The sequence below is a fragment of the Ziziphus jujuba genome, chromosome 1, assembly GCF_031755915.1.
Source record: "Ziziphus jujuba cultivar Dongzao chromosome 1, ASM3175591v1".
NCBI classification, from domain to species: Eukaryota; Viridiplantae; Streptophyta; class Magnoliopsida; order Rosales; family Rhamnaceae; genus Ziziphus; species Ziziphus jujuba.
This window is the reverse complement of record NC_083379.1, coordinates 26431887-26455111: the sequence shown is the minus strand read 5'-3', so window position 1 is coordinate 26455111 and position 23225 is coordinate 26431887. Positions and strand designations below refer to the sequence as shown.

At 30.2% G+C, this 23225-nt stretch overlaps 1 protein-coding gene across 4 annotated transcripts; it reads left to right on the top strand.

Annotated features, from left to right (window-relative positions):
* The first annotated feature begins 12198 nt into the window (after window positions 1-12198).
* LOC107425947 (adenylosuccinate synthetase 2, chloroplastic) lies at window positions 12199-16002 on the top strand. Of its 4 annotated transcripts, none has more exons than XR_007242438.2 (5): window positions 12199-12650; window positions 12828-13520; window positions 14015-14326; window positions 14637-15392; window positions 15766-16002. XR_007242438.2 is itself a non-coding variant. In XM_016036024.4 (4 exons), the coding sequence occupies exons 1-4, from the start codon at window positions 12348-12350 to the stop codon at window positions 14805-14807; spliced, it is 1479 nt and encodes a 492-aa protein (XP_015891510.3). In that variant the 5' UTR covers window positions 12199-12347; the 3' UTR covers window positions 14808-16002. The 4 variants fall into 4 exon arrangements, 1 of the variants encoding a protein (XP_015891510.3); XR_007242437.2 differs by having other exon boundaries at window positions 14637-15557; XR_007242436.2 differs by having other exon boundaries at window positions 14637-15665.
* The last annotated feature ends 7223 nt before the right edge of the window (window positions 16003-23225 follow it).

Here is a 23225-nt window from a genome sequence, read left to right as displayed (position 1 = left end):
ATTTGTCTATGTTTCCTAAACTAAGTTGCATTAATTAATTCCTTAATTTTGAAATAGGAATTAATTAATTTACAATCAAAATAATAAAATATCAACCTTCCTAAATTAATTCATCCAGCAAATAAATAAATAAAAACCAAAATAAAAGACTATTTCCTAAAAAAAAAGTCAAATTTCAGATTAGGAAACCAATTGACTAGTTTGCTAACTAAGCTATCTTAGTCCAATTACTAGCTAATTTAGGCTCCAAATCAGCTCCAATATGCCATATAGGATGCCAAATAGGATCAGAACTGGTTCTCACATGTTGCATTTGATTGGAATAAGCAAAACTTACTTAAAATATAAATAGAACCCTTTCCAATGCTAAACCAATCAAAACCGCCCAAGTTGAAGGCTTATGCATAAATGTGGCTTTTGAACAGCTTTGCTTCTGCCTTTGTATGATTTCATGACCCCTTGAAATGTTCAATCACATTCATAAGACAACAAATTCATCTCTTGCTGCCCGCGGTTTATAAATGCACCAAAACAGCTTTTCAGGTCCATTTCAGCCTTCATAACTTGGATGCATAGAATGGGCTTTGGATCTTCAAGTATTATCATGCCTTCTTGAAATTTAATAACACCTTGAATGAAGTTAACCAGATTGTCTTTAAATCTTTTAGCTTGTACCTTAGTAATTGATCCCGTCTTCAATTGCACGGGATCAGTACCGCAGTGAGTAGTCGATTGTATAGGTACAAACAGATTCTCATAAGATATCATAAGAATCCCCATGATCTAATGATTTCAAATATCAAATTATTTTCAGATTTTGAGGTGCGAGTAAAAAAATATCATCGTTTGAAATTTGAAAATTTACAAAAGGAAGATTCTAATTAAATCTCCATCATTGATAAATATAGGAAATCAAGGCAATCCAAGGGCCAAGATTATGACAAGTGCCGATAATTGGTTAATTTGTCATTAATGAGACACATATTATGCCATATGCTTCATTAGGGGTAAATTACAGTAATTAACAATTTTTTCTCTAAAGAATTGAAGAAAAAGAAAGTTGTGAGGAGCAAGTAATACCAAGAAGTTTTCTTTTACACATGAAATTCATTCAACTTTTTTGATGGCTTAAAAAATATATCTTGCAAGAGTCCTACATTGCGAACTAAAGGTGCATTTGGTAAGCAGGATAGGTCCGAACCAGATGGGACATATGTCATAATTAGACTGGATCAGATAGGATCGGACAGGAAAGATATAGTCTTGTCCTGTGTTTAGCACAATCGTCGACTGAATTCTGAATTTGTTTTCCTGTGTTTGGTGCAGCCTTGAACTGGAATGGATTATAGTGTGATCATTTAAAATAAATGCTTCTAAAATAAACTATAAAAAAATTAAATTATACATTTATATTTAAAAAAATATGAATTATATTTACACCTATAATGAGAATAAATATATTGTTTTAAAAACTCAATTTAAATTAAATTATAATATGGTAAGCCATAAATAATAATAACATAAAAATAAAAAAAAATTAACATTATATTTAAAAATGTAAATGTTATATATTTATATTTACAAACAAATTTTTATTTTTATTTATATCCACAAATTATGTTAATATATTGTTTAAAATTAAAATTAAACTATAACCTGGTAAGTTACAAATACCAAGAAATTTAAAATAAAAAGAACTTAAAATTATATCAATCTCCACTTCATACGTATATATATAATTCATATGTAGGTTTAATTTTAACTAGTCTTGCATACATAGTATATATTGGATTTTATATAAATAATTTATATATACAACCAACAACTAAATACACTTGTCAATAATACTCTAGTTAAACAACCTAATATGAAACCATTAATCCACTTGTTGTTCAAGTGAGCACATTGTTTTGACTTGATGGGGTTCCTCATTAATCGTTTTACATACTCAACATATGCAATTTTAACTTCTTCAATTGTATAATATATTTGATATAAATTATCTTTAAATCTATTTACTTACTGATAATATTCAAGCCATGAATTATATATTCGTGGCCATCTACCTTTAAACCTTCTTTCTTTACCATTCTATGTTCCTGCATGTTATAAATTATAATATATTATATCATAACCTGATAAAATAGCTAAAAAAAAAAAACATATAATATCTTAATCATTCAGATACATGATAATATAATAAAACATAACAAGTAATTATAAATATATTTCCAAATATATAATAATAAACCAACAACCACTAACATATATTATATGTCCATAAGTTTTAAAATAAAATGTTAATAAATGTCATTCTATCAAACATAAATATAAGTATATAATCCACAACATGACCCTTTTAATTATGTAAAAATCCAGTAGTAAATTCAATATTCTCCATATCAGTTTCAATAATCTTAAAAACCTTCACATTTAATGGGTCTGATCTCATTATCTTTGAAATTTTAAGGTTCTTAATAGCAAAGAACCCCAATCTTTTAAATTCTTCAATTAAGTATTTTAGATAATAGGTATCAGATTTATCATAATTCTTATCTAATTGATTGAATAATTGAGATGCTACCTCACTAAATCCTTTTGCAAGGTCATCAATCTTATCTAATCTAAATTTCCTCTTACTTCTTGCTGGATATTGTATACTAGGTTCATTAGATATGGTTTGATTCATAGACATTGGAGAAAGTGTGACATCGATCAATCTATTTATATTGATCCTCCATAAGGTTATCATCAACCATATCATGAACCATTTGGGGTCCAATTCTAGTTGCATAGTCCTTCCCAAATATGTTTCCAAGCCTTTCATATATCGAAAAATGTTTATATCTTCAACCTTCGACACTTTTATTACTCTACAATAGGAAAAGAAAAACATTTATTATGTATAACTATTAATCTAGTTTAACAAAGTAAATGCCATAAGAATTCAAAACCTGCACATATGAGTTTAGAGCTTCATCACTATCAAATTCGACACATTTGAGTAAGTCATTCTATTTAAATCCACTCTTGTTCAACATATCAAATATTATACTATATTGTTTCTTCCAATTTTTCAACTTTGACTCGATCTGTGAAGAAGCTTTCAAATCCGATTGAGGATACATATGAGACAGTTGTCTCTCAATCATGCCCATTGCTCCAACTTTGAATGTTTCAGTGTCACATTGTTGTTCACGAGCTAAAGTAGCTTTTAACATATTTAACAAAGCTTCTTCCTCAACCTTACTCCATGTATGCCTATTATCTTTCTTACTATGACCACTACCAGTACCTTCAATTTCCATTGCAATTCGATTGTATTAATTAAATTATTATAATATCAACCACAACATAAAAACACAATAAATACAACATAAACTTTAAAATTATTCTATACAATAAACATAACATAAAAACATAATAATCATGAAGATAAAATTTAAATATTTGATTTCATAAAAGCATTGTTAAAACATAATATGATCCAAAACAACATATACACAATGATAGCTACAACAATAAAGAAAAAACAATTTTTATTACACCAATCAACTAACGATCATGGCAGTTCCTCCACTCATCAAACATCTGTTTAGCTAACTTATCTATTCACATAGTTCATTGATCTGAGGAAGCAACTGATTCAATAATTTCATTATCTATTTCATTTTCATTATCTTTATTGTTATTGAACTACACTTCCCTAAGATCAATTGGCATCTCTCTTCTGATTAGATTATATATAAGATAGCATGTTGTAATAATCTTAATTTGTGTTTTTATTGGATAGAAAGATGGACTTTTAAAATTCCCAATGCTTTTTAAGAACTTCAAAGCATCTTTTTATGACATTTCTTGCAGATGCATGCTTCATATTGAAAGAATCTTCATGATTTAGGGTGCAAAACCATCTCTCAATTCTGAAAGGTGGTATTTTATTTCTCTATATGGTGCAAGAAATCTTTCATCATTAGTAAATCCAACATCCACTATATAATAACAATCTAAAATTCAAAATTAATTCCTATTAATTTATGCAATCAAGTTTGATGACTAAAAACTAAAGTTTTAAAATTAATCTTACCATTAGGTACTCTTAATCAATTTGGCCTACTTATTGCATATACTCTTGTGTCCAAGGCCAATCCTTCCTAACCAGGTAATATGTATATGAATTCCATATTTGGGTTACATATATCTAACATATTCATGGCAATTTCACCCTTCGTTGCTCAATATCTTGGTTTATCTATTTCATGTACATTCACCATAACATAAGTTTCATCTAATGCTCCCAAACTAAATATGCCACAAATAAAATTACCAAAGTAAGAAAACATTGTAAACAATCTAAGTATAATCTTATAAACTTAAACTAATCCATAAACATAGCTTAAATAGTTTTCATCTATCATCCATAAAATTATCGGATATAGGGCCTAGATGCCTTAGTAAGATTTCATGCAATCGTAAAACTTCATTCAACACCGAATTGAAGTACCTACTAATCGTCTCTCCCAATCTATAGAATCTATTACAATTGTACGGTTTTTTACATGATGAGCAAGTATATGCAAAAATAACACACTTGCTCCTCCAATGTAACCATTCCATCCATTTAATATATCTATTATAATGTAACAACTAGTATAACATATCAAATGTTCTCCTATCCATATTAAGTTAACTAACACAATTCACATTATTATTCAACAAACTATTTAGAAAAGATGTATGTATCTATCTCCTTAAAAGTATTTGATTCCCAACACCAATATTGTTTCTATAATGCCATGATGTGTACATGTACATAAGCAAAACCATCATAAAACACATACAAAAAGATTCTAATTCTATGTCGTTGGCAAGTAATAAAGATGCAGCAATCTCTCTTTGATCAATTTCTAGGGCATTAAAAGAAGAAAAGCAAAAAAAATTAAATTAGCTAATGAAACAACCATATATTCAAAATAATGGTTTTATATATAAACCATTCATTTTTCCATTCAACTTTTTGTCATTTGTCGAAAAACTATTCACTATCTAAATGAACGCTATTGAAAAACCATGCTATATCAAATACTATGATGTGTTTACAGTAGACAATTTCAGATTTATCAAAACCCTGTTATTTTAATATAAGATCCTAAGTTCAAACAAAATAAGACTATGAGTAATCAAGTTTATTGGATAAATAGGTTATTCAAGTTCATTGAATAATGTAACGATTGTGAAAGATTTATGTATCTTATGCTTCATCACCAATTTAGCTAGTTCATTTTCTAGATTACAGATTAAAAAAATAATTATTTGGTAGAAATCATTGTTTGATTTTGTCAAAGATGGTAAAGAAATAAAAGTGAATTATTTGAATTTTCCTATGACCAGAACATGTTTATGTTAGTAAGGTATCCGATAGTACATATGTGTATTTAGCTTTGTTTGGCATGTGAGGAAATGACTGACATATATACAAAAACATATAGCTTAAGCAATCAAGCAAATCCTCTATGGTCACCCGGCAGACAATCTTAGGTCCACCTAGGTCTATGTAATCTAAATCTTATTAGACCCTCAAAATGGTTTTGAGAATTGAGCATGGCTTATTGAAAGTAAGAACCAACAATTTGAAGTATATTTTTACTATCTTAGATCTATGGGTTGAGAATTTTATTGAAAAATAGTTCTAATTATTTGGATATTAAAGTTTTGACTCCCCTTTAATTAAGTCTATTGTTGTCTAGTTTACTCCCTTTACTTGATACAAGTAAGTGAGTGAAGAGGCCAAGAACTTAAGGTTAGCCACATTGATTCCTCACATACATTAGTTATAAAAATTTAAAAACAGAATTATGAATAAAAAGAATAAACAACATATCAAACCCATATATCTGAATAATTTATTTCCAAACCAAAAAAAAAAAACAAAGGTGAAAGCACTGCTCCTTTGCTTTTATTAGAAGTGGACGAAGACTGCATATAAAAACATTTTTCAAAACCCACTTGCTTCTTCTTTCTTTATATTCCCATCCATTTCTCCACTTATTTTTTAATGTTATATATATGTCCTATTATAGCTATGTTTTTCCAGTTTTTTCACGACTTTGCATTGCAGCAAAATATTCGAAAGCAAGAAATATAAATATGATAGCAAATTATTAATATTATTATTAATATTATTTTTCAGCCTAAAAATAATATTATATCAATGATAAAATGCATAAATATATGGGTAAGTTATACTTCCACAACTTTTGAAGAAATTTTCACTTATGACTTAGATCATACCTGGAATTGGAACACAAGAGTGCAAAGAGTGAGGTTCCAAAGACGTATAAGAGAAGAGCGAAGTTAAAAGAGAGTCAAAGAGAAGATGAGAGAGTGAGAGCGGGATTTAGTCTAGTTGGACCCAACAACAAGGATGGGTCAAAGTAGTCTCCAAAACTCCTCACTATTGCTGGTATTTTAGACTAATCTGTCCCACTCAGTCCAATTTAAATTTTGCTTCACCAAACACCATATAAGCCATAGTCCTGTCCTATTCCGATGAATCCTAGCAACCAAACATACCCTAGAGAGAAAAAGGTCCCTAATCTCCTATATATAGTCTCCACCTCATTAAAGGAATACATACAAGTTTAAAGATTCATTTTGGAGCTTTTAGAAAGGTTGAATAAAAACAAACCAAATTTTGGGAGTTTCTAAAGTTTTCTTAAAAGTTTAAGGGCTTTAAAGTTTCAAGGAGATCAATTGAAGAGTTTGGAAAACACATAGGCATGGGTTTTCTCGGAGAAGAAGGCCACGACTTAAAAAGCTTTTAGAGGATTTCTTCACTAGGTTTTATTATATTCTCTTGTCTCTTTAATTGTAAACCTTATTTTTAATAATTATGGATGTTGAGTTTATTTTTTCCATGAACTATTTTATTCTTTTCTTTTATCTCTTTAATTGTAAATCTTTGTTTTTGATAACTATAAATGTTGAATATATTTTTGCCATGAACTAATTTTCATAGCTAGGGCTAATATATGTTGAGTTTTATTCAACTAGTAATATGTTTTGTTATTAAATCATCGGTATACTTAATGCTTTCATAGGCTAGAATAAATAAATGATTTTAATAATATTTGAACTTGAGAAAGGATAATATTATGAATCTACAATAATTTACATGAATGCATGTGGTTAACAAAGTTACTAATTAATTAAATTCACATATTTAAGTAATTAAATTGGAATATTTAGTGGTGAAATCAGATGCCCTAGTATTCATAATTATTAAATTTATCTTTTTATTTGAAATTGATTTAATTTTAATTAATTTTCAATTGTCACTTAAATTGTTTGTTCAAATATTACCAAAACCTAATTATCTTTAATACTTAACTTTTAATCTCTATGGTACGATAATCCTATTTTTCCACTTTTATTACTTGAAAATGATTTGTACACTTGCAAATTAATTTTACACATCATCAAGCAGAGGTAAGGATAAAAGAGACGCAAGTAGAGGATCTTGGTCCCGTGATTGTTATATGGTAGATTTGATCATAATGTTATTGATGCTAAAATAAGTGTTGGAGAATATAAAGGATATAGAGATATTTTGCCTAAAATACAATTTATTCCAATAAAAAAAATGTCAAAGATGTTTTTCAATTATTAAAAAAAATAATAATAAGCAATTTTCTATTAGATCGTGCTTTGTTATGACAGTCAAAAAAGCCCAATGACAAACATTTAATTATGTTAGTCTTTATTTGAAACAACCTATATTTTCACATGGACAATTATGTGTAGCTCTATCTAGAGCTGGAACATGTGTTGTGTAAAAGTTTTTAATTGTGAAGATTGGTTAATAAGGAAGATCATAAATTGATATAAAAGATGTTGTTTTTTGAGAATTATTGTCCTTAGTAAATTTTTTAAAATGATTTTGACTTGATTGTATTTTAATCCATAAGTTTTGTGGGTTCATTAATTGGTTGGTATACTAACATGTAAGATTTATTTGTTTTTATTTATTTGTTGTTATTCTGTGTTTTTAATGAATTGTCTATGGCTGATAGTATTTGTTATATGATTTTTTTGCGATGTAACCAAATCAAATGAATATGGAAAAAAAAAAATAGCTTTGTAAATATTGGATAAGAATATTAGAATGAAAAAGTTAGAAATTTACTTTTTGTTTTGATTAGTCGTTAGATTGCATATTTTAAATTTAAATGGTGGATTTTTATTATATCATCTGTTACATAATTGTTGTGATTGTTCAGTTGTTTTATATCACTTTATCTTAGATGAAATGTATGTATATGATGATGATGATGTGTATCAAAAGTGTTGTATTTTTCTATGATCTGTGTTGTTGATGGTGTATGTTGTTCATTATGTATAATAATAAGTGAAACCTTTAATTTTAATATTTGGTGATGGAGATAAGATTCGTAAACAATAGTCATATATATAATAATGCTTTGTTTCTTGTGAGAAAGGGGATTGCCATTTTGTCTTTGCTGCTTTTTTATGTGTTTTGGTGATGATTTAGTTTATATTTCTTTCGAAATTTCATAGACAAATATTAATTATCTAATATCAAGAAGCGATACAAAAGCTTAATTACGTCTAGCAAAAGAAAAAAAAAAAAAAAAACAAAAATCATATTGGAATCGTGTTGTTTAGCTAGTAATTTTTGCATGATTATTGATCAATCATTAAGACAGCGAGAAAGAGTCCTGCCATATTTCACAAAGTATCTTTGGAATTAATTAAATTTTAATAAAAAAGCATTGTTAGATAAATATATATATATATATACACAATTTTATGAATTTGTGCCGTGGAAAAAAATATTGAACTTTTTGTAATATTGGTACTTATAATTGTAATGTATCGAATATAATAAAATTTTATGAGCTTTAATTTTGTCGAAATTTACCATTTAAAAAGTTTCAATTGATTCGATATTTTCTATATTAAATTTAGTTTCATTGAATTTTTTTACATTTTTATTCTATACATAAAGGTGGTCATTCTTGGGGATATATTTTATGTATCCTATGTAAAATTATTTATATCTTGTAATAAATTTTAAAATTTTGGAAGAATTAAAAATTAGTCTATTTTAAGGTTAATTAATAAATGAATTGTGATATAGTGAAACTTTAAAAAATCAATACTTTCACCGAAATTTTCTCAAATTCTTGATTTATTTAAGGGAATGAAAGTCAATGTTGGTTCTAAATGAAAATTTTATAAAATGTATAAAATTTTCATAATATCCGTTAAAATTTTTAAAATTTTGGCAAAATTGCTACAAAAATTTAAGTTGAAATATTCACATCAAATCTTTAACAATTTGATTAAATAATTTATTATTTCCATGAAAATTTCTAAAATTTTTATGAAAATTTTCAAAATGTCTATGGAATTTATTTAATATTTTATTTTTTAACAAAAAAATTCAAAAATATTGTTCATGTTTATTAAACTTTTTTTTTACCAAATAAACTTTATTGATAGTTTTTTTTTTTTAACCTTCTAATTATCTTTCAAATATTTAGTGATATAAGTCCTATACAGTAAATTGAATTAAATAACTTTGATAGATTCTATTAATTTTATATAAAAATGTAAAATAATAGCATAAAATAGTAATATGAAAATACAATATTTCAAAGAATTTGTGTTGATAGTATATAAATCAATAACATTAAGCAAATAAAATAAAACGATGATGGAATATATTATCTTAAACATTAAAAATAACTACATTTATTACAATATCTATATGGTTGGCATATTAACAATTACATAAAAAATTATTAAGTAGATGCATCTTTTGATAATTACTCTCACATTTCCCATTTCAAAATGAAATAAAAAAGCGATCAACAATTTTCAATCCCCTAAGAGTTTTATATGGTTTAAGATGACATTTATGAAATATAATGTAATTGTAATAATTGTTTATATGTATAAATTAATAAATAATTTTATCAAATATATATTTTTTGCATATTTTATTCTAATAGTTTATTTATAATCATTAGTTCTTACTATAAATTAATTGATTAATAGAAATATAATATCTATTCAATATCCTAATAAATTTTATATGTGATTAAATAAGTCAATTCTACAACTTCGAAAAAATTCATTTTTTAAACAAACTTCCGTTAATTTTAATAAATTTTTATCAATATTCAATACTTTTCAATAGTTTTATGAAAATTTTTATATTTTGAACCATCAATATCAAAATTTTAAATCTTACGTATAGTTATGTTGAGTTTATGGTTAATAAGACAGTTACTTTATGATAAATTAATAGAAAAAGCTAAAACATGTAAAATCATTAAAAAGTAAAAAGTTGTAATGCCTTAAATCTAAAAATTAAAGTTCTATTTGAAATAAAACTTATCACTTGATTATTCACTAGTCATTTTTACAAATTAACTTTAAAATGGGTTAATTATTATATTTTTAACTAAAGATTTAAAATTTTTACATAGATATGTATATACTTTACTTGTGGATGTAAGTAAGGTTCAAAAAATTGAAATTGTAAGCAAGATTCATATTTTCAAATGGTGGACAGAAAATTTTGATCCTATATAAAAACATATAAAATTTTTAAAATTCCCACCAATTTTTTTTTTATTTTCTCAAAAAGCCCATCAAAATTTTCACCAAATATCCACATCAACACTTTATAATTTTTTCAAAAAATCCATAATTTTCATGAAAAATTTTTAAAATTTTAATGAAAATTTATATTAAATTTATTTTTTAAAAAAAATTTATTAAAAAATTAATAAATATTATTGATATTTAATTGTCTAACTGCATAGTATTTATTTTACCATGATAAATTTGATATTTTTATAAATATTATAAAATAGATATAAATTATAACATGATAAAAATACAAAGATACATATAAAATAAATGATAAATATTATATTATAAATATTATAACATTAATAAATAATAAAAAGTATGTAGGGAGTTCGAAATAATTCCTTATAAATGTAACTAATTGAATTGATAAAATATCATCAAGTAGTTATTTGTCGGTATCGTTTCAAACTCAACTATTAGAAAATAATAATTTTATATACAGTCAACTAATATTATACAATGATTATCAATAAGGATAACTATATTTAATACAAGATTCATATAATTTGTAGATTAAAAATTACATGTAAAATTATTAAGGAGATGCAACTTTTAATAATCAGTTTTCATATTTCGCATTTTAAAATGAGGATGAGGAAGAGAATGATAAATTTCAACCACCTAAAGAATTGTATGTGATGTTCTGATAATATCTTATGAAATATAATGTAATTATGATAATTATTTTATATATTTTGATTAATAAATATTTTTATTGAATATATATATATATATATATATTTTTTTTGGCATATTTGTTTATTGAAAATAATATATTTATGACTATATATTTACTAGGTGGAATTTTTTTAAAGAAATGTTCCAATTTTTACTTAAAGCCCCAAAAAAAGTCTAAAATTTTAAAAATCAATAAAATCATTGTCAGTTTAACCATGTAACTTTTACATAGTGATAAAAATTCTTTTAAAATTTATATTGAATATATTCACATGATGTTGTATATTGATTATACCTAAATTTTTAAATTTTAGAAAAATTTATAATTTTTTTTTTAAAACTCTAATTGAATACACGTTCTAAATTTAATATCACGTTAATCCTTGAAATTTTTATGATATCTTTAAAATAATACTCATGATACATGTAAGCAAATATATAAAATAAATAAAATTTTATTATTAAATTAACAATAAATTTACAATAAATATGTTTATAAGATACTATCCTAAAAATAATTTTGTCATGTAATCTAATTTTATAATTTTGTTGTTTCCATATTACAGTAGATATATAGCATTGTGTTAAAAATTAAATTTTAAATATCAGAAATAACAAATACTAAAGTTAAAAACCAAAATACCATAAAATAATAATAATAATAATCAGACCAAAGTACGAATGTAAACCCAAAGATAATTACAAATTTCCAAGTGAGGTCCACTTATCCTTAAAAAAAAACATTCGCGTCTTTTCTTTTTTTTTTTTTTTTTTTAAATTTTTTGAACACAAATTTTAATGACGACCAAAAACAGAAATATATTTATTTATTTTATTCTGTGGGAATGGAATTATGATCCAAGGATTAGAAGCTGCACACACGTGGGTGGTGGAATCCCAATCCCGAGCACCTCCAGAGTCTCCGGTCTCCCCCGACACGGAAAGACAAAAACCCTTTTCTCTTCTCTGTCTTTCCGTTGATAATGAGCTTCTCGTCCTTCACGACCTTCGACTCCAACCCACTCTCCACTCCTTGGAGCAAAGGCTTCGTCACCCACCTCCGTCCTCGTCTCCTCTCCCGCCCCAGGAATGTCGTCGTTTGCTCTGTCAATCCTCACGCTGCGTCGCCGTCCCTGGCCGTGGCCCAGTCCGCCTCCCAGGGACTGAGTCGAATCGAATCTTTAAGTCAGGTCTCGGGCGTGTTGGGCTGCCAATGGGGCGACGAAGGCAAAGGCAAACTCGTCGACATCTTGGCCCAGCACTTCGACATCGTTGCTCGTTGTCAGGTACATATATATATATATATATATATATTTATATGTATATATATATTGCATGGTCATTGTGATGGTTTAGCTGCATGTTGGCTATCTGGGTCTGTGTTCTCTTTTTCATTGCCATTGTATATTTTAGTTGCAAAATTCTTCATTTTTTTTAACGATTGGAGTGGTGTTTGATCTCAGGGTGGAGCTAATGCTGGACATACCATTTACAATTCAGAGGGAAAGAAGTTTGCACTTCATCTTGTTCCCTCTGGTATTTTGAATGAGGATACTCTTTGTGTTATTGGGAATGGAGTAGTGGTGCATCTTCCGGGTTTGTTTAAAGAGATTGATGGGCTTGAATCCAATGGGGTCTCCTGTAAGGGAAGGATATTGATTTCTGATCGTGCCCACCTGCTATTTGATTTCCATCAAGTAGTGGATGGGCTTAGAGAAGCCGAGCTTGCTAAATCTCTCATTGGGACTACCAAGCGAGGAATTGGGCCTTGTTACACTAGCAAGGTTGTCCGGAATGGAATTAGAGTAAGTGACCTGAGGCACATGGATACTTTTCCTCAAAAGCTTGATGTATTGTTATCAGATGCTGCCTCGAGATTCCGAGGTTTTAACTATGGCCCAGATATGCTCAGGGAAGAGGTTGAAAAATACAAGAGATATGCTGAGAGGTTGGAACCCTTCGTTGCTGATACAGTGCTCGTCATGAATGAAGCCATTTCTCACAAGAAGAAGATTTTGGTCGAAGGTGGTCAGGCAACCATGCTGGATATCGACTTTGGAACATACCCTTTTGTAACTTCTTCTAGTCCATCGGCTGGTGGGATTTGCACTGGTCTTGGCATTGCACCTAGAGTTGTTGGCGACCTAGTAGGAGTTGTAAGAGCATACTTTACTATTAATTACTTGCTCTCTTGTTGCTGTTGTTGTTGTTTTTATTTTTTTATTTTTTTATTTTTTTAATTCCTTCCTTCAAGTTTGTAGTTGTTTAAGATGTCTAACAAACTATAAGAACCACAAACTAACTCTTGAAGGAAGCAAATTACTCACAAATTAGGTGGAGAAAAAATTGAAAAACAAAAATTAAAAACTAACCACACCTCAAAAAATAAAAATATATATATGAAAGTTTATTTATTGGATGTTGCATGGCTAGTATTACTGAATGTATTTACTCCGAATGTTCACTTAAATATGTGATACTTAGTGTCCCAGTGACAAATACATGTTCCTCCCGAATCTATTTTGCTAAATATCTTATGAAGAGATAAAGCAATTAGAAAAGATTGTGAAATAAGTGATAACTGTTGCATTTAGTGTAAAGAATTTTTAACATGATCAATGCCGGTTTGCAACTATTTTTTCCTTTGCAGGTGAAAGCATACACTACAAGGGTTGGTTCTGGTCCATTTCCTACAGAACTCTCAGGTAAAGAGGGGGACCTCCTCAGATTTGCTGGGCAGGAGTTTGGCACAACTACTGGTCGCCCTCGTCGTTGTGGTTGGCTTGATATTGTTGCCTTAAAATACTCCTGTCAGATTAATGGCTTTTCTTCACTAAATCTCACAAAACTTGATGTTTTGTCTGAGTTTTCTGAAATTCAATTGGGGGTCTCTTATAAGCATATTGATGGTAGACTAATCAAATCATTCCCAGGAGATCTTCGTCTTCTTGAGGAATTGAAGGCAAGTATCCCCTCCTGCTGGGCGTTTTATTTGCTGTACATTGTTTAATAATTTGTTAGTGGCTTTAAGCTACAGCTTCAATTTAGAGTATTTGTGTTATAGCGAGTTCTAAGGATGGAAGCTTCTTGTGATGTTGGTTGTTTTTCACCTTACAATGTTACATCACTACACCCACCTTATTCAAGTATTAAATATTTATTTGGCTTATGGAGTTAGTTTTCTATAGCCAAGTGTGGATCTCTATTTATATTTGCTCAATTAATCTATTTTAGGAAGACTCATTTGATGCATTTATTTCTTTTGTGTCTAGGTGGAATATGAAGTATTGCCTGGATGGAAAAGTGATATATCTTCTATCAGGAACTACTTTGACCTTCCCAAGGCTGCTCGTCAATATGTAGAAAGGATAGAAGAACTTGTAGATGTGCCCATTCATTATATTGGTGTTGGACCTGGACGAGATGCACTCATATTTAAATAATTTAAAGTATTGTTTATTTAGATGTAACATGGTAGTCATGCTATTGGCGGGATCAGATTGAAATCTGGAAGAATTTATTCCCGTTAATGATGGGGGATTTTGGATAATCAAATTTCAGAAGATAAGAGTTACTTTCATTTCAAAAAACAGTTATGTGTTCTCCATCTGGTGATTGCTCTGAAGATATGTTGTGGTTCAACTGTTTCTTTGAAATTTTCTTAGTGGTTTTGCTTGTTTCAGTCATGTATTTCTATAAAAGAGAGTTCTTTGGCAAAATTTCAACCCGTAGGTAATGCTGTGATCTTTTGGTTTTTTGGTTGGTAAATTGTAAAATGCAGTGTCACTAGAACTCACTAAAATTGATATTTTAAAAGACAAAAGAGTATCTCCAGACTCCATCTCTCGCTGTCTTTCTTCCCTCTAACAAACAAGCAGCAGCAGCAGCAGTTAGTAAAAGCAAAAGCAGTAGCAGTAGCGGTGGGGAGGGAGGGAAGTCCATTAAGAAATCATCTGCTATCACTTTGCAGCAATTTGTCTTCTTTCTATGTGACTCTCTCTCTCTCTCTCTCTCTCTCTCATTTTCAGGTAATTTAGCATTTTAACTATGTTATTTTCATTTTTAAATATATATCATTTCAATTATTTTAGAGAAACCGGGTTTACAGCCTCAATCAGTACAGATACATTTAAAAATTTTGACTCTTTAAAAGATGGAGTTCAGCAGTTTTCAAGAACTGTTTAGATCATCAGGTAGTCTGTTACTCCCTTTTGTTTTTTGTTTTCAGCCAATCTTCATGGTTTTCTTTATGAGCTAGATCTTCATTCATTTGATGGTTGGTTAGAGATGAAAAATTTAAGGTCTAGTGTGTTTTAACAATCTTTCTTCCCTGTTTCATCAATGCTAAGCAAGCAAAACCAGCTGAACTTCGCAATTTTTTCTTGCAAAAATGTACTGCAGTGGGCAGCAGTGGAGAGAGGCAGTGGCGGTTTCTCATCTGTTGCCTATATTTTTGAGGTTGATCAGCCAAATCAAGCATAGTTTTTTTCTCAGGTTTTCTTATAATGTACACCCGTGATTCAAGCTTTACTACTGGTTCTTACCAACAGAGGGCTGGTGGGAAGAACTCATTTTTGACTGGGAATTGCCTCTGTAATTGTTTCATTCAATGAAATTGAAATAACATAATTTTTCTTATTTCTTTATTTTGTTTCAGTTCCCTTTCCTGCCACTCACTCGCTACCTTCACAATTTCTTTTTCCTCTGGTTGCAGTTTAGCACCCAAATAATGTGATTGTTCTGAAAACAAACAAGGCTAGGGGTCCCCTTCTCTTGGAGTAGATCTGAAGATGTAGTTAGTTTATCTGTTAGATGTATTCTGACCTGGACAAAGAATGGTAGCTGACTATATTTTTGGCCTAGTTCTTAGTTCAAGTATATATTTTTAAATGCTCTTGACTACTTTAATTGTGCTGCTGGTTCTGCATGTAATCTAACAGGACATATCATTTGTTTCAACTTTTTCTTACATCTCAGAAGAGGGGGTTTAAGCAGTCCCCCATTGCCTGAGTAGAAATGGTGGAAAATGAGGTATGCTATTTAAATCTTTTACGAACTCAGGAGTTTTATTTCCAGGTAACATGTTGTAGGATGAAGGATGATTTTCAGTGCTTTGATACGATTCAAGTGAAGGCATGCAGATCTTGCAGCTAATATAGTAATCCCTGTTTTATTTGGAGGGGGAGAGAGAGAGAGGCTGCTGTTAGTGTCCAGTAAGGATGCAATGTTCAGTCCCTTTTAAACCCCAGCTTGGATCACTCTAAGGTTTATAATCTTTAGAGAACCAACATTAGTTTATCAGTTATGAAAAATTGTGCTCGACTTGTTTTAAGATTCTTAGAATGCTTCCTCCTTCTTCTTCCTTTTATTTTTTTCCTTCTTTTTTTTTTTTTGGGTTGATGAGTAGAATGCTTCCTTGATTTTTGATATGGTCTCAGTATTAGAGAACAAGAGTTCTGAGTATCAGTCTTATTCTCAGTAGTTTTGAGTCTGTAAGAACACTCAAAAGTATCAGTACTTCTGGACTTGGTAGAAGTATAAGGATTGATGAGCAGGGAAGAATCATTAATTATGGAAAGTTCTTCAAACATTTCATTTACTTCTTCAAACACTTCATCTACTTCTTCAAATAGCCCTCAAGCGAAAAAAAGAACCCCATAATCTTGGTAGAAAACACATAAGCATAAAAAAAATGAAAAAAAACCAAATAATAAGGTAAGAAACGCAAAAAATTGATGTTGAAATTTAGATCTCGATTGTTGGGAGAAGGCAAGAGAACCAGTTGGCCATGAAAAAAGAAAAAACAAAATTGAGTAGCCTTATTTGCAAAGATCAATCGGCCATATAGATGTTGGGAGAAGACAGATCGTGATTGTTCTTCTGGTTTTTTTGTAGTTGACAGATAACAGGAAGGAAAAAATTGAAAATGAGAAGAGAGAAAAACAATAAAAATAATACCAAAAAAAAAAAAAGGAAAGCTTTATTGAAGAAAGAAAAAAAAATTGAGAAGCCTTACTTGCAAAGACAGAGATCAGTCGGTTATGTAGTTTTTGGAAGGATAAGAGGTGCAATTGCGGATGTTAGCTCGGGTTCGATCTGTTGTATTAGGTAATATAAAGAAAATCTAGTTTAATACTAATACGCCATGGATCAAATTAAAAAAATGCAGATGGATATTACATAATATAACACCCTTGGCGACCTACACATTGTATTACACAATGCCTTTCTCTTAATACCCACTAATACAACATGCCAAACATGTTGTTAGATTATCTTCTTCTATATCTCTTTCTCTTCAATCTCCTATAATCAAAAAATTTTCTGCAAAACCTGACTAGCTGGTATAATACATCTATATTCCACTAGATGCTCAAATTAATGCAAAAGAGTTACCCTACTCAACCTTTACAAACTATTTTAGAAATCCAATTAGTAATAAGAGAATTGATTACTTCTAGAAAACCATCAGTAAAAGAATATATCCTATCTTCATAGATGAATAGTTGTATTGTTCTAGCCATTGAAAAGGAGCGGTTTATTCATCTTGAGATCTCACAAGATCACATAGATGCTTGGAAAAAGAAGGATACACCCATCTTTATTTTGGGCAATGAGACTTGTTCTATCTTTTCATGGACCTAGAGGTCTTCCAATAGCAGCAAGGCTTCCTTTGTTCTACAGTACCTTTTTGAGATATGAGCATGCAGTAATTGGGATAGTTCTGTCAACTCTGAACGGAGCATATTATATCATTTTATCTTAACTTCTATGTTCCATCTTAAGATCCCAATCTATCTGAGTTATTGAAGATATAGATTCAGATCACTGGTGCTAAAGAAGTTGCATCAGCCTGTGCAGAAACTCTGCACCACCAGATCGCCTTTAGATTACAAAATCATACTGTTGATCTAAGCATACTGCATATCCTATGATATAGTCTACATTAAGCACAAAAGGTATATCTCCCCACTATTGTTCAAATCCCTAGACAGATAGCCAAAGAAGAATTAAAGAAATTGACCCCTTTTAGTTGAGTAACAAATTATAAATAGATATTACAGTCCAATCAGCCGTTCCACACAATGGATCCCACTTTTAGAACTCTGTAAGATGGTACAGTTATGACAAAGTTCAGGGGATTTGAAGAAAGCTCAAGCTCAATGGAAAATCCCATATTCCCTCCATGGTCATCACCTCTTTACCAGAAGAATACGAACATAGTGATATTCCTATCAATTCCTTTTGGTCTGATAGAACTCATTCCTATATAGGCAAAGTTAATGAACGCTTCATATGGAACGTGGCTCAAGAAATGTGCGACCCTGGATATGATTGCTGACTTTATGATGAAGACTCAGATAGTAACTCTGACTATGAAGGACTTAGACGAAAAAGAAGTAAAAAGAAATCCTCATTATCATCTTCATGTAAGCCTCTAAGAACTTACCATCTCGATGATCTAGATTCTTCAAGGATCGAAATACATGGAGACAAGAAACCTTAACCAATGTATAAGAAAGGATTAAGAGTCCTTTACAAGAAAGACATGAAGCTAAGAAAGATGCTTATGCAAAGAGACAAGCTGACACCACCACTAGCAGTATGAAAAAACAGACAAGAAATTTCTAATCTAGAGCCTGTTCCATGTATGATTTTCTCTCTAATTTCACCATCATATGATGATCAATTTTTCTTCCTGGGAAAGAAAGACTCATCTGACCCATAAGATTAATTCTCAACCATTTGTACAGTCTAAAAATATCTTCTAAAATGGATCTTATAAACTCTTTCTCAAGGAGAAGAAGTCTTAAAATGGCACACCTTTAACTCTCAAGCACAAAATAAATCTTTGAAAAAAGATTGATACAAAGCTTGATAGGATTGTAGCTCAAACTGCAATCATTGATATAAGGCTTGACTCACTCTCCATTGAAATAAGAAAGATGCATGCCAAGCTGACAGCTAAGATCTTAACTATTGATAGAGATAGAGACATGATTGATATGCATGACACAGGCAAGGAATTCTTCAAAAAGGAGCAGGAAATCAAATAGAAAAAGCCGATACTGGAGCAAATTGATGATGATTTTAATGGTCCAAGATACACATTTTTTGGAGTATGTCAATGTTTGCTAACCCATCGGATACACCTACAATTGACTTTTTTATAGTGTTTGAAATGACACACAAGCTCTTTAAGAAGCCTGAATCGAAGAAAACAATGGAGTAAGTAGCTATATCTTAAAGGGCATCAAAACCTTCAACTTCAAGTCACCAATAGCCTCTAGCTAGATAGAACCAGCTATATCTTCAACAAAGCCATCACAATCAATGGCTACCATTTCTCCATATGAAGATAATTCTATAAAAGAAGAGGAAAGTAAATCTATTAAAGGTTTCTTGGCACAAGAACAATTTGATTATAAGACAAAAAAAGAATCTATCATTGAATCTCACACGATCAATTTGATTATAAGATTGAAAAATAATCTATCACTAAATCTGATGAAAACCATAATCATTTTATGAACAAAATCCTCATTACTACACCTCAATCATCAACCTCTTAAGCTCTTCTAGCTATAGGCGAACCAGCTGTTACTGAGCATGAAGAAGAGGAAGGTAAAGGTGGAGTTAGGCCTAATGACACTTCAAAACCTACAATAAAGCCAGTTTAAGGCCCTTGGTTTACATTCAATTATGTGGAACCAGCTCAAAGAAGAAACAAAGTCTTTGGATTCATAGCATAGATTGATACTCAGATGACAAGGCCCAACGCTAATCTTGAAACTGTTTTGAGGGATTTTACATCAAGGTTCTTAAGAACACTAAAATATTGGTTTCAAAGTTTAGACCTGTATAAACAACTCCAATTGATTACAAACCAATTAACATGTGATGTTTTAGGATTCATTTATGTTGAATTCATGGGAGACCCTAACCTAATCGATGCTTAAATGAGAAAAGAGTGTTTTAAAATCAAAATATTGTTCAATGAAGAAGAAAGACCTTGACTTTCATTCAAAAAGGATGTCTCTCAAGTTTCATATATTAGGGGGTGTTAATGATCCTAACCTAAAGCAAGTTTATATGGCATCTCTTCCACAACAACTTCAGTTAGAGCTTGGAAGAATGGTAATGGCTTCATAAGAGAGGTATAAATTCCCTTACACTCGACAGATACATAAGATGACTTTTGAAGTAGATGATAAGCTTTGTTAACAGGAAAAATTCCATAAGAATTTCTTGCACAACAAGCCTCATATACAAGTGGCTAGTTCAAAATATTACTTGAAGATTAAATGCAAGAAAGATGGATGTGATTGCCTTTATAGAGGCAAAAAGAAGATTAAGCACCATAGGACCAAAAGCAAAAGAAATCTTTCTAGTAGAAAATATAAATACTTCATATGACAATCTTAAAAAGGATACTTAAAGCATGATGTATGCTATATTTGTGGAAAGAAAGAACATTTCTCAAGAACCTATCCAAAAAGTAGAAGAAAGCCATCAAAGTCATACAACAATTACAAGCTTTAATTCTTCGTCCAAAATAAGAAAAAGTAGAACTTGAGTCATTATTCTTGGAATATGAGGAAGCTGATGAATATACAATCTTTGCATTTTTAAAATAAGACAGTAACACAAAATCAGCCTCCCCATTAGATATATCAGATGATGATATACAATTTGTATAGCAATCTCAATATTTACTAAGCGCAGTGGCTATTCCACCCCTAAATATGGAGATCAAACTATTGTTATCCAAATATGCTACACCCATTAACGCAATAGCATATATGGATACTTGAGCATACAAGATGATGGTGGACCCACAGATCCTGCTACCTAATGCATGGACTCCACATAGAGAAAAATTCAAAGCTGCTGATGATAAAATCTTTTTGCGTAGAGTTAATCTAAAAGAACTAGTTAGGATAAAGTTCTTTCCAGATTGTACCGTGTGGACAAAGTTGATTCGTTGCTCATTACTAGACAAGGATATCCTCATAAGAATGGACGTCTATTGTCAAGCAAAGAACCTATGTATACTACCACAGGGAATCAAGTATAGAGCAGTTCAAACCATACACTCAAACTTCAAAAATATATAGCTTACAAAAGCAAGTTCCTCATGTCTTCTCAAAGGTGAAAGAGAAACTCTTAATAGCATGTGTAGATAATCAAAGAACTTTTGATCATCCATTTCCACTTTGGAAAAATGAGAGATTCTTCATCAAATTGCCGTTCAAGATAAATGAAGATATCAACCCAACCAAGCCACGTACCCAGGCATGTCTCCTTCTAAACTAGCTTTAGCAAAAGATGAATGTACCTAACTCCTGCAGCAAAGATTAATAGAGCCCACTTCCTCCTCATGGGTATGTCAAGCATTGTATGTAGAAAAAAGATCAAAGAAAACTAACTATAATCCTTTTAATAATTTCCTCGAGGATAACAAGTTCCCACTACCAAAGATCAATTCTCTGTTCGTTCATCCACAAGATGCAATGATCTTTTCTAAATTTGACTTAAAAGTAGGTTTTTGGCAAGTAGGTGTCCACCCTGATGACTAATTTAAGACAGTGTTTCGCATTCCTAATACCCAGTACTAATGGACAATCCTATCATTTGGTTTGAAAGTTTCTCCTTCACTATTTTAGAAGACTATGATCCAAAGCCCACATTTCATACAGCCATTATCTACATTGATGATATTCTTTTGTTGTTGAAAACAAAAGAAGTCCAAGTTTATGGAATTATGTTGTCCAAGCTCAAGATTCATATCGGTTAGGCCCAAATAGATTTTTTGGATATGCATCTCGCAGAAGGAAAAATTGTACCAGGAGCCCACATAATAGAAGAGCTATTCAACTTCTCATATGAAAATCTTAGTCAAAAGCAAATATAGCAATTTTTTATAATAGTAAATTATGTTAGAAATTTTGTTCCTTGTGTATCATAATGGACAAGCAAGATATTATTGCTTTTGAAATAAAACCTTCCATTATGGGGAAAAATCAAATGTTCATTGTAAAGAAGCTAAAAGAAGTGGTTCAAAACCCTCCACCTCTAAAGATCCCTGAAAAACACAAAAAAAAAAAAAACTCTAAATTAATGCTAGTGGAGTTGAGATTCTGATTGAGGAAGATGAGACAAGACGACAACATTATTGTGTTCATTGCGAGTAGTCAATTCAAACCTTTATAACAACATTATCATTATATCTACAAGGAGGCATTAGTAGTAAAGAATGTGATTAAGAAATTTAAATTCTACTTGATTGGCCATAAGTTCCTAATTAAGATGGATAACTCCTCATTCCTAAGGATAATAGAGTTAAAAAATAAGGCCTTGCCTACTACTTAACTTCTGAGATTAAAAGAATGGTATTTGAGGCATGACCATGTGGTAAAACATATAAAAGGACATGGGAACCTCATTTCAGACTTAATCTCCAAATCAAAACTTATCCATATAATCTCACCAATTTCCTCCTATCACCCTATCCTCATGGCTAGTTCTTATTTTCCACTCCCTCAGAAAGCAAAATCCAAAAATCATTTCCTCCTGGCTTAGAAAATCCAAAATCAACCACTATGATTCAAAGCTTTGCAAAGGCTCATCTTTTTTTTTTTATATATGTTTCCTAGATAATTCAAAAGTCACGTACAAATTATCTAAAGTTGTCATTTGACCTAAGTTCTTCATTCCTAATACCTTTCAGCATATACCCTCATGCAAGATTTCCAGAAATCCATCTTTAGTATTTATGGTGTTGTATGGTCTTGGTATGGTCAATATGTTCAATCATTTATTCATGAATAACATATCTATGATCCAAAAAAGGAAGATTC

Excerpts from the sequence above, each read along its gene's own strand:
- LOC107425947 (XM_016036024.4), top strand. The coding sequence starts at position 12,348 with ATGAGCTTCTCGTCCTTCACGACCTTCGACTCCAACCCACTCTCCACT. Across the intron at positions 12,651-12,827 it reads ACATCGTTGCTCGTTGTCAG|GGTGGAGCTAATGCTGGACA; the intron begins GTACATATATAT and ends GTTTGATCTCAG. Across the intron at positions 14,327-14,636 it reads GTCTTCTTGAGGAATTGAAG|GTGGAATATGAAGTATTGCC; the intron begins GCAAGTATCCCC and ends TTTTGTGTCTAG.